We start from the raw sequence: 13442 nt of genomic DNA on the forward strand, positions 1-13442 counted from the left end.
TAAAAATATAGTTAAATAAATTTACGGCTAAATTACAGTTAATCTCATGGCATTTCGATCCATGAGGGTTGAGGTGTTACATCTTTCATGTCAAATTCGTTACTCAACATTGTTTTTATGTTAGTTATCCACTTAGGTAATGAACCAATCAAGAGCATATCATCCACATAGAGCAATAAAAGTAAGTAGTTATTATCAACATCGTTATGTTGAAAATACAAGCAATTATCAAACTTACTTCTTTGAAACCCTATAGTTAATACAAAGGAGTCAAATTTTTTGTACTACTATCTAGACGACTATTTTAAGTCATATAAGGACCTTTTAAGGAAACACACATGATTAGGTTTTAACTTGTCTTTAAAATCTTTTGGTTGATTTCACCATGTAAAAATGATGTTTTTACATCAAGTTGTTCAAATTCCCAGTCAAAATGTACAACTAATGCAAGCATAACCCTAATAGTCGTATAATTAACAACTAGTGAAAAAATCTTGTTATAATCAACACCTTTCTTCTTTGTGTAATCCTTAGCTACTAACCTAACTATAAACCTTAAGGGTTCAGTGGCGCTAGTACCCTCTTTAACCTTAAAGACCCACTTACAATCAATGGTAGATTTATTCTTAGGTCTAGGTAGTAACTTCCAAGTTTGATTATTTTCTAAGGAAATCATTTCTTCTCTCATTGCCTTGAACCATTCTTTAGATTGTTCGCTCTTCATTGCCTCCTCAAAGGTTTTTGGCTCTCTATCAACTAGCTCCTCATAACTAGTGTGAATGACAAACTGTATCTCCCGTTCAACCATGTCAGCTTCAATATTTGAATGAACCATCTGTATAATGAAAATAACAAAATTTGTAAACTAGACTGATCAACATCCAAAAAACTATTGTCTACACAAATCTGACTAGAAAATCAACATCCAAAGAAGTTAGACAAATCTAACTGATCAACATCCAGATCTGAGCAGATAAAACCAACATCCATAAATTTCATAGGAAGAGTGATGAACATCCAAAACTAACTAGACAAAAATTGCATCCGTGCACATGTTTTCCAACTAAATTATTTAAAAACTATCATCTAGATAAAAATAGTATAGAGTTTTATATCTTCTGACCATATAAACGTGCAAAATATACCAAAACAACAATTATGGATCGAAATGCATAGCAAAAACTTCAGCGACTATGTTCTTCCTCCAACTTTCAATCATAGTATTAGACATAAGTTTCACGTCTAATCCGACTGATAAAAGTTCTATGAACTTGATAGCGTATATCCCGCAATCTCCCATGCAAATATATATTTGTCATACTAAATATATGCACTCTCAAAATGAGTAAAAATTTAAAAAAATTTAAAGATGGATTATTTACGCATTATTTTATTGTGGAACATCTGCATGTCGGCGCCATAGAAACTGCTTCTGTGGGTGATTTTCCATGAATAACAAATTTTCCTTCATCATTCTAGGAATTACCTTCACAATTGGACGCATGATTTTTTGCAATTTTTCAAAACATTTCAAATTCTTCATATTGACATATACATATATAGTTCGTTGGCCAATGTCCACTTTAAGTGCAATCCAGTGCTTCATTTCCACATTGCAAGGAATATACAATGATGTACAAGAATTACATCACTTGTTCCATTCTGGACTTTTACCATATATGTCTTGTCATGTTTTTCAACCATTTAAAGTCTTCTATTGTTTTTTTTTTTTTTTTTTTGTAGCTCAAAATCTTCAAACCTCTTGGTGTACATATTAGTAAAAGCACAATCCAAAATTGCACAATCTTGTGAGGACATAGTAGGATATGTATGTATTCGTGCCCTCATCAACAACAATGCGATATCAATGTGCTGCAAATGTATAAAATATAGAATGCTAAAATACTTACATCACTATCGAGCCATCCAAATTGTTTCTGAATTTCAACAAAAAAAAAAATTTGGCTTTGTGAACAACATCATTTCCGCATGTTCACTGCATAAAACAAATAACATAAGAACATATATTACAACTTCACAAAAATAATTAATGTACGAATAGTTACCTGCCAGGTGTATTAACCAACCAGTTCTCTTCTGCTTTAGCTGGATCTAGCTCTCGAAATGGGTCAAATGCGTTTACATTGTGAAGCTTCCTCCTTTTCTCCAAATTTGTGAATGGAGATTCAAGAATGTGTGACATTTTCTTGATTCTCATCCCGCCTGACTTGACTTATTAGACTCATCTTCCACCACTGTAGGGATAGACTCCGTTGCATCACCATGTGATATAGAATCCATCGGTACACAGGTATCTCTCTCTTCCAAACGAGTTTGATCATTATTCGGCAAACTGTTGCTTGTCTTTGCTCATTTTCCACTTCAATGGGATTTGGACAATTATTCATATCAACTGCTTGTTTTTGTTCATTGCCATCTGCGGGCAACATTGTTTCTTTAACAAGAACTGCTTCATTTGCGAACACATAATCTTCCACTTGTCTCTCCTCATTTACATCCTCATTCTCATCATTTTGAACTTCTACATGTACAAGTGGATCCTCATTTACATCACATGCCTCTCCAATATTCATAAATCCACTACGAAGAGGAGAGTGATATGTGTAAAGTGTTGTTGATGGGTTAGAATTCTTAATCCACTCTACAACAGATGATATCTTCTCATCAATTTGTTACACAAAGATGTAACACAATCAAACCTTTGGTCTATGTAAGACCGCATCTCATCTATCTATCCTTTATTTTTCCTCTCTAAAATCTCTACTATCTGTAGTAATTGCATTCTCAATTCTCGAGCGAACTCATCTCTAGATGGATAAAGAGATGAATATGATGTAGATGGTCTCGAATGAAATGCATGAGCATCTGTAGTAGTAAGTGGCCAATGGAAGGAAAATGGATCCCGAGGAGATGTAGAGGCATTAGGAGACTAGCAAGTTTGCTGAGGAAAATCATCATGAATTGACGAATCGCTACGTTTTCCTTATCCGGAAAGATATCAACTATTGGCTCTTTTTCTTCATTCTCGGATCGATGAATCTCCATCCAATATGCTTTAGATGCCTTTTCTGGCGTAGGCTTCAATGTGCAATGAACAACAATCTATATGAAAAATGAGAGGCCCACTTAGTTGTCATAAAATACACTATATATTTTGATGTACATTTAAAATTTACTTACATTTGGTTCATCCAGACTTGCACCAGTATCCTTAGAGTTAGGCATTTCAGAAGAATTCCATCAACATATTCTGGGGAGGTCAGCCTCCTGTAGATTTTCACCATATCTCCTTCCAATAGATGGTATGGCTTCATAGGCCCAAATCTGCATAAGATGTAAAATATTACAATCTAAACAAAATGAATAATAAATTATAATTTTAAAAGCATTACCTGCAAAGCGAGTGGAAATCCATAAATTGAATATGGTTATTTCTCATTATTTATCAAGTATGACTTCACCAACGGTTATTTCTCATTATTTATCATTCTGCTACAATCACAAGTTTCCATAAAACCATGTTCAAGTTTCTGCATAGATTTTAGTTTCTGAACCTTTGGATCAATAAACTATAGAAAACTCTATAATAATTAGCATATTGAAAACCCACATTTCCATTGTCACTTAAAGAAAAAAAAACTAGCTAAATAGAAGGGAATAAGCGAGGAATAATATTCCAATAAGAGTGAAATTTCATCAAGGCCAGATTTTGAGTTTCGACCATGAATTCAGTGATGGTAAAAATATAAACTAATATTATGACAACATTAAAATGACATAGTTTATGAATTACTGTTGTTCGTTGCAAATTTTCAACCAACTATACTCCAACCAAATAACTTCTAAACTCATGACAAGTGCATTTCAGAATCAAAGTGAACAATAGAAACGTATGTATTTTCATACTCACATTAAACTCGAAAACATTTTATCAAAAATAAGATATTAAGTTAAAGAAACGATAAAAAATAATAGTAAGAAAGATATCAAGTTCGGTCCATGGCACCCAACGAATATAAGTTTGGCACAAGATATTTAGGATCAATTTAGGATGAACCCATTTATGAACTGGAAAATATATGTCTATTCTATGTGGGACTATAGGACAGATATTTTCATATGTACACCATAATTAAATGCATGTACACATGAGACAGAATCGTTGTATAAAAAGAATAATCTAAATAACTATTTCATAACGAGAAAACCTAGGAAATCAGATTCAGGCATACCATCTACGGTTCTTTTAGTTCCATTCAACTCAACGCCTCAATAGCAATTGCTCAATCAATTCTTTTTCCATTTTATGAACATTAAGTAAAAAAGATTGCCCTATTTATTACATGTGACACATTTGGGATAAATAAGTTGAAACAACATAACTTCATCGGTTAAAACAAATGCACATCAAATTAACACTAATTAAACGCCTCAAGACGACTCAGTTTAATCAGACTAAAATCATGAATCATCATATCATAAATTAGCCCATAAATAAAGATAGCTATTAATCATAAAATCTAGCATAACCATGACAAACATTCTGACATGAATTTAATTACTTAGAACAAACATTCAATTTCAACTTTTAGACTTAAAAAGTTGGATAAGCTTGCATCACTAACCAGAGCCCTAATTTGCATGAGCCATATCTTGGCCACAAATTTCACGATCCAAACTCATTTCTTGATTATCAATTCTGCAATTTGGTAATTAATACATTACTGCCTCTTGTGACCAATGTGGTTGGGTAACGTCAATTTAATTCTTCATAATTCCCCACAAAAGACTATCAAATGTAAAAAGTTTTTGTAACTTGTCCTATATTTTTTTAAAGACTTTTGAATAGTATGTGCTTACTTTTATTCTGAAATCTCCTAAATTGTCATGCAATGACATCGCATCATCTCTTTTAAATTGTAATAGGTTACTACTCTACATTCTGTAGAAATGCTGATCAATTCAAGATGAAATGGATCCACAATGGGGAATAATTGTGGTTTCCACAATAACAGAGTCTAGATTCGAGGATGACTACATTTTACAGGATAATAACATCAAATTATAGGCATATCATCCTCTATGATGATGCAAGCATATCCATTATATAACAGAAACAATAGGAGTCAGAAACAAGAAATGTTTTTTCAACCCACAAGGCATTGTTATGTCTCAGGTTACATTAAAACTTAATCACTACATACAAGAAACATGAATAAAAGAAAGGTTTAAACAAGCCAATTCTATCATTATAGTTCTTACTTGCACAAATTTCTCTAAAAAAATTCGTATAAATCGTAGTAAAAATGAAAATTTGAGGAAACATTCATACGCGAGGATAACCCACTATGAAATTGGTTCTTAGAAGTGGACATTCATGTACGGAAGCTCTTTGGCGAGTTTCGAATCCATAAATCTTGAAAAAATAGATGAAATCTTCATACCAAATTCCTCCTTTCACTCAAGAACACGAAGGCAACCGATTTTGAATGCAGCAAGATTTGAAGATGAGGAAGCCACGAAGAGAAAATAAGAAGGGTTGGTTTGGGGATCGTCCACCGAGAGAATAACTATTAGATTTAAGTTTTAGGAATTCAATTGATTTGAGAAATTGGGAATTACATTTTCTAGACGTTGAATAAGGGTATATTAGGTAGTTTATAAGTTATGATTTAAAATATTTATTTTAAAAATTTTATTTTTGTCAAAGGCTAAAATCCCAAAATGTAGTTTGAAATAGGCTATTTGACCCAATTACCATTTTTTTTTACTTCCAAAACACTTTTCATATGGTTTTTCAAAAGACCCACAATTTTAAGGGTATTTTCACAAGTTGCCCTTAATTAAAGTGGTTAATATTGCAAATGTTGGACCAATTTTAATGGCCCATATAATATTATTAAAGAATTAATTAAAGTGGTTAATATTACTAAAATTCTATTGGCTCATTTAGGAGTGACATTTTTATAACCATCCACTTTGATGGAAAGTTGATAGTTAATTTAATAGCCTATGAAACTGTCCCTCTCTACTTATAAATGTGAATGAAACTCATCAATTACAGAGAGGAAAAGAAAGAACGGTTTCTTGTTTTATTATTTTTCTTTTTTCGCAAGTCTAAATTATTCAATTATTACTATAGATCAAAGTATGTTTCTTGGTCAATTAAATTTATATGTGAAAATCATGAATTCTAAAAATCTTGGCATTAGAGTTTAATTACTTACATGTGGTTTCAGAGTCAGATTATGGAATTCTTGATTTTCCTTAAAGATTACCATTTTTCGCTTATCGATCCTTAATTATTTCTTATAGATTCACGGATTAAATTTTAAGTCAATGTTTGAATCTCATTTCGTTACATTTCAGTTTTCTCTCTCCTATTTTTAATCACACAATCTTCCACAAAATAATATTACACGTAAATCGTAATTTTTTCTTTCTTTTTCAATTACTCATTTTTCAAAAAACACTATTCCACCCATTTTCATTTCCGAAAAATGGGGGCCATAATCTTCTTCAATATCTTTTTGTTGGTTTGAAAGCACGGATCCAAGATCCCCTTAGCCCGTGTTCTTTTTTTTCTTCTTGATTTCGATTCTTTATTTTTTTATTCGATGGTATCAAAAAACTTCCATTTTGCTTTTCAATAATCTTTTGATTTTGATTTCCATTACTATTTTCATTTCTATTCAAATTTAAAAGAAATAATTTGTTGGGACTTAATTAAAATACAATTAACGTCTCATGTTTTAATTGGAATTAATTTAGTACTGTTATTTTTTAGGATGCCTATTGAATTTTACAAGATGGGTTGTATGTTTATATGCACCATTCTGTGAATATGCTTCGCTGGACAAATAAAACAGGGCCAATGATTGATGATTTTGTGAATTACGGTAAGTTCCTGGATTTTATTTGTTTCATTTACACAACCATTATATTAATCCCACTTACTCCCTCTCAACATTTACATTATACAATATATGCTTCTGCTATATGGGTTGAAAAGACCAGCCCTCTTGGTTTTCGTAAAGGTTTATGTTGCCTTGCAAAGTGGGGGTCTATAGAACCCCCACAAGCTACTCACATACATGGGGTGAGTGGACATTTGTGGGGTATCTTTTATATTTTGTAGTATCTGTTCCTCGTTTTTCTGCATTTGCATGTGTCATCTATACCACTGTTCAATAGGATCAATTTCTCTAACTGATATGAACAAGTCCAGTTCAATTTAAGCATTTTGGACTTAGACTTGGCACTTCAAATTGAGAAAACTTGTTGACCTCATTGATGAGAGCAGTACTGATGAAAGATCTTTCCATAAGGTTTGAGAAAAGGTGTAACAGATTAAGCTTAATGTTTATGTGAATAACCTTAGCAAAAAATATCAATTCCACAATCCCAAAAATTGAGATTGCTAAGGAATATATAAAGTTTGTGGAAGAACGTTTCCAAACAACTGATAAGTCAATTCTGGCACACTGATGGATTCCTTAACCATCATGAAATTTGATGGTTCTCATACCATGCACGAGCATGTTGCTAAAATGAGTAACATTGCAGCAAGAGTTAAGACTCTTGTGATTACTGTGGATGAGAACTTTCTAGTACAATTTATAATCAACGCTCCGCCTCTTGAATATGGTCCATTCCATATGAAGTATAATACCTTAAATGATAAATGAAATGTGAATAAATTGTACAGTATGCTCATGTAAGAGGAGACAATGTTTAAGAAGCAAGGAGGTCATTTTGTTCATCTCGTGAGTCATCAAGGAGTTGGAAAGAAATATAAGAAAAGGTTTGGAAATGACATTAAGCAATGATCACTAAAGATAAATGAGTCTTTTGTCCAAATCCACAATAAGAAACACACGAAAGGTACGTGTCATTTCTGCCACAAACCTGGGCACCATAAAAGGAACTGCCTGAAACGTAAGGTATAGTTCAAAAGTAAAGGTAATATTATTTCTTATGTATATTTCGAATCTAATTTGGAAAAAGTTCTTTATAATTTCGTTACAACATTCAATGTTAACATAAAAAGAGGAGTATTTTTCAACATTTCCTTGTATGATGTTCGGTTCTACACTGTAAAGAACTTTTTAGGGCATGCAATGCAGCAAAATTTTGTTGTAGTAAAAGTGACTTTTTATCTACTAATGCATATTTGAAAAGAGAAATGGATTTAAATGAGTCTCATTATTATATTTACTTGGACATATCATTTAACATTATTCGTTTATAAATGGAAAAAAAAATTAATGACAAATAATGACTTTATTAAAACAATTTTATTGTTGATGAAATGTAACACCCAAAAATTTCATCACTAGGGTATGTTTGAGAGTTATCTCATTTTTTTTTTCAAACACATTTTCATCATACATTCTTTCAATAAAATAATTTTTTATAATTTAAATTTTTTCCGTACTTTTTAATCACACACATATATATTTTATAAAATTTATTTTAAAATATGAACTAAGCCCTTACTTGACTCACTTTAAAAAAATATATATATATTTCTCATACTCATTTTCAATGTTATATTTATGCAATAAAATATTCTGCACATAAATACAAAATCTTTCCTTATTTTTTAACTATACATCCTTTAAAAAATCGCTATCAAAATATTGTCTCTCAATTTCACTTTACAATGGCTATCAAACATGTGCTAAATAATGTAAAAGCATCAATCTTTTGAAGGTGCAGTTTTATTGAAACAGTCGCTAAAAATTAGAGACTAATGTGCAATTTTAGTCCCATTTTACCCCCATTTTTTAAAATTAAAATAGGTAGAATAACGTTTATTTTTGGAGAATAAATGGTTGAAATTTTATTTTTTTGGACTTACGTGTAATATTCTTTTATGAAAATTGTGAGATTGAAAATAAGAGTGAGAAAAATGAAATTTAATTTAGTGGGGGCTAAATGGAAGATAAAAATTATTATTATTATTATTATTATTATTATTATTATTATTATTATTATTATTATTTATTTATTGACAATTAAGCCCTCTGCATTCCACTGAGGGCCGCTGAACTCACCCCCACGCCTACAAAACATACTCTCTCACCCACACAGCGAAGCAACCGTAAGAAGGAAGAATGAAGGCGGTAGTGATCACAAGCCCTGGTGGACCAGAAGTGCTTCAATTGAAAGAAGTTGATGATCCACAAATCAAAGATGATGAAGTTTTGATCAGAATTGTAGCCACCGCCCTCAATAGAGCTGACACCCTTCAGCGGATGGGTAGGTACGATCCGCCTAAGGGTGACAGCCTGTACCCGGGTCTCGAATGCTCTGGTACCATTGAAGCCGTTGGGAAAAATGTTTCTCGCTGGAAAATTGGTGATCAGGTATTCCATCTATTTCTGGAGTATTGATGGGATGATTGAATAAATTATTTATTGGGCATTTTTTTTTATCAGTTTACCTGTTTGTTTTGAAGCTGAATTCTCGGTTTATGAATTCATAATATGTCTTTGTATTGATGAATTGTTGGTTATGGAACCTGTATTTTGATTGACTGACCCTCAAAAGAACTGTATAATTATTCATGGAAAAGAATATTGAACTTGTTCCTATTTTAGGTATGAATAAGCCACAGAGCCGCAAGCTCTTTGTTAAATAGCCATTATATTGTTCAATTTTGTGATGTCTAATTTCTTCTCAGAGGAGGACTAGGGGAAAAATTATGATTGGAGGAAATTGTGTGAATGCAGGTATGTGCTTTAGTTGGCGGGGGAGGATACGCAGAGAAAATAGCTGTACCTTCTGGGCAGGTTCTTCCTGTCCCACCTGGTGTTTCTCTGCAAGATGCAGCTAGTTTTCCTGAAGTAGCTTGCACGGTCTGGTCTACTATCTTTATGATGAGCCATCTATCCAAGGGGGAGACTTTACTGGTAAACTGCGTATTTTGTTTTATTTTTCTGATCTAATTGATTCTTGTGATTGATTTTTTTTAATGAGGAATTATTTCGCCGTGTGATCTATTAGTAGAAAAATATCAGAGTAAGACAGCACTTCAAAGAGCAACACTATTCAGATAGTTTATGAATTTTGAAATGTATATTGGTCGATATAGAATAAAGCAAGGGAAAACCGTGAGCTTGGTGATGTAAAGTTGAAGCTGACTTTCTAATTGGAGAAGGGAGTAAGGAACTAGTCTGTTCATCTAGGTTACTTACAATAAGGGTTGCACATTTTACTTTGACATGAACAAAGACCACTACGAAGTACAGAGATGTAATATACCTAAAATCTTTTCACTGTAAATGCCTATTATTGTTGATGGATCTAGTTTTGTTGCTTGATGATGATGTAAAATCATTTTAAAGGTTTAATCCTGTGTACAGACTTAAAAGAAGTTAGACTTTAACGTTGAACCTTTACCATTTTTAGTTAACTATTTTGGAATCAAGCAAAAATCTCAAGAGGAGAAAGAGAGGTGGAGAGATGATCTGCGAACTAACTTAGATGGAGAATTTCTCAAATAGGGGAAAATGCAAAGTGAAATGAATGCTAGTAATCTGAAAGCTAACACGGAATGAGATGACTAATATGTTTATATCAATTATCTTTGGTTAATTTAGATCTGTCAGAAGGCTAATATAGTTATCAGATTTTACTATATGTTAAACTGGAAAGAGCATATTATTTCAGATCCATGGAGGCTCTAGTGGAATTGGAACATTTACAATTCAACTGGCTACATACCATGGAGTGAAAGTATTCGTGACTGCAGGTGTGTTACCAAATTCACATCCATTGACATGAAATAATGATTATGATAATTTGGGTTCTTCCTTCTTTGGGCGATAAAATAATCAACTTTTTTAACCAGGAAGTGAGGAAAAACTAGCTGCTTGCAAGGACCTTGGAGCTGCTGTTTGTATAAACTACAAGACTGAAGATTTCGTTGCACGAGTGAAGGACGAAACAGGAGGAAAAGGTTGAAAAACATTCATATCTAGTCTAATAATTTAGTTCTGCAATCTTGATTTCATTTGAATGCACTATACAAGTTTGCAATCAACCCCACCATGTAAATTTTAATAGCACGAATCAATAATCTTCCCATTTCTATGATTCATACATTATTTTTGAGATATAACTTGAGCAACTTGAGCGGGTTTGATTGCAGGTGTTGATGTTATACTTGATAACATTGGTGGTTCATACCTTCAAAGGAACATTGACAGCCTAAACTTTGATGGACGGCTATTCATAATTGGCTTCATGGGTGGAGTAAAAACAGAAGTAAATCTTGCTGGCTTGCTAGCGAGACGCCTCACAGTGCAGTGTAACATGCTCAAACCTTCCGCCAATTTATGTTTTCTTTTACTTTTTACATTTTGAAGCTTCTAACTAGAATTGACACTCTTAACGCTCTATCATAATTCTTTGAAAATATGGAGTAAGCCAATTTTGTGACAATACATAGTGATTACTTTTAGAAAAAGGAAAAATACCCTCCTATTTTAATACCGTCAAAGGTTGATTTTCTTACAAAAGAATCTCTTACATTTAGATATCCTTTTTTAGTGAAAAATACCCAAAAATAAAAAAAAATGTTGAGGATATGATACTTCTAAAGGTATAATACAAAAAACTGCAACCTCTTGGAAATGTGGCTAGATATTGTAGAGAATGTGAATTTTGCACAGAACTTGGGATTTTTCTTCATGTGCTGATTATGAATGTTAAGAGTCTGCAGTTCAAGAATGATACTTGAAACTCCTACGACCTTCTTAAAATATCATGCTTCTCCACGGGGTTTATAATATTAATTGGCACTTTGGAGGAATCTCTGAAACCACCAAATTAGATTACCTTAGATGTTTCTATATAAAATGTCACACAAGGGTAGGAGGGGGCTTCAGCGAATGAAATTTGGCAACTACTCAATACCATTGCAACTAAATGTTAAGAAGAAAAAGGGGAACATTTCAGTTGCATCGCATTGTAGTTGTTTTGAGAGAAGATTCCATGTCACTAAGAAAACAGAGGAAGAATAAATTACCAGATGAAGTGAAAATGAAGTTAAAGAAATCACGAAAACTGAAGTGATCAGATTGAAGCTCTCTCATTGTGCTTAGTTTGGTACTGAAAACTTTTAATTGGACCAGGGAATTTGATCAATGAGTTTGCTTTGTTTACTGAAAATTATGGCCACTCAAGTTCTATTAGGGTCCGTTTGATTGCAAAAGTAGAATTTGGGTCGAAAGAAAACGAATTCCAAGGAATTGAATTGTCTAGAAATTGTTTTTCTGAAAATTATAAATTATTGTGTTTGATTGGCATAATTTTCCACGTGAAATTTTTTGAAATGAAAGTATTTTTTAGTGTTCGTTTGGCTTTGTTTTACATAAAAATTGTCAATTAAAGGTATAAAATTTATTGATATTGGGGATGAAATTTGTTTTCATTGCAAAAAAAAATTAAGAAAATCATCTATGTTTTGATGTTCGTTTGACTTTGTTTTACATAAAAATTGTCAATTAAAGTAAAATATTTTTTTACAATTAGGAATAGAATTTGTTTCCAAAAAAAAAAAAAGAACAGAAAAAAATAAATAAATAAAAAATCGTCAACATTGCTTGGAAAATCAATTCCCACCCACAATAGCTGGAAATTGTCTACGTGGTTGGAAAAATGGAGAAAACCTATTCCCTAGAAAATAATGGTATCAAACATACAAAAAATAGAACTTGGAATTGGAATTCCTAGTTCCATGGAAAACTTTGATTGATCAAACACTGCCTTGGAGTAATTATTATTTTCATTGAGCATTATTCAACTACCTATAGTATATTATCGTATATCTATTTTTCATTTTCAACTGCTATTGTGGTCTACATGAAGAATGAAGAGAATTCTTATTCCGCCGTGATTGGTTGGCCATGATATCAAAATCACTTTTTGTGGACTATCGATAACTTGTATAAATAGTTTTCTTTAGTCTTATATAACATCGATTCTTTGTTAGGAGTATATTTTGAGTTATGACTTTGTTTGCAGCTGCTGGCTTGCGAAATAGGAGTCGTGACAACAAAGCTCTGATTGTGAGCGAGGTAGAGAAAAATGTATGGCCAGCTATCGCCTCAGGAAAGATAAAACCCGTCGTGTACAAGTGTTTTCCATTAGCTGAAGCTGCAGAAGCTCACCGCCTAATGGAAAGCAGCAACCATATAGGAAAGATTCTCCTCTTGGCTCCATGACGTGTTCTTAAATAGTCTTCAACCTCTGTTATTACCAATCAATATACAGTAGAGGCGCGTCTGTTTGTTTTGTAATACAATTTTCATCTGTTTTTTCTTCACAAGACTTGTGCCTTTTCCTTTTCTTTTCAAGTGGGGGATTTAACTTAAATGATGTCATTATATATATGAATAATGCTATGTGTA

General features: G+C 32.4%; 1 protein-coding gene across 1 annotated transcript; it reads left to right on the forward strand.

The window, feature by feature from the left end:
* The first annotated feature begins 9066 nt into the window (after positions 1-9066).
* LOC111370551 (quinone oxidoreductase PIG3-like) lies at positions 9067-13442 on the forward strand. Its single transcript, XM_022992305.1, has 6 exons — positions 9067-9392; positions 9759-9938; positions 10699-10780; positions 10880-10987; positions 11180-11338; positions 13057-13442. Exons 1-6 carry the CDS (start codon positions 9141-9143, stop codon positions 13254-13256), a joined length of 981 nt encoding a protein of 326 aa, XP_022848073.1. The 5' UTR covers positions 9067-9140; the 3' UTR covers positions 13257-13442.

The sequence above is a fragment of the Olea europaea genome, chromosome 21 (assembly GCF_002742605.1).
Source record: "Olea europaea var. sylvestris chromosome 21, O_europaea_v1, whole genome shotgun sequence".
NCBI classification, from domain to species: Eukaryota; Viridiplantae; Streptophyta; class Magnoliopsida; order Lamiales; family Oleaceae; genus Olea; species Olea europaea.

Coding starts and splice junctions, on each gene's coding strand:
- LOC111370551 (XM_022992305.1), top strand. CDS start 9,141: ATGAAGGCGGTAGTGATCACAAGCCCTGGTGGACCAGAAGTGCTTCAA. Junction 10,988..11,179: donor GGACGAAACAGGAGGAAAAG/GTTGAAAAACAT, acceptor GTTTGATTGCAG/GTGTTGATGTTATACTTGAT. Junction 11,339..13,056: donor GAGACGCCTCACAGTGCAGT/GTAACATGCTCA, acceptor CTTTGTTTGCAG/CTGCTGGCTTGCGAAATAGG.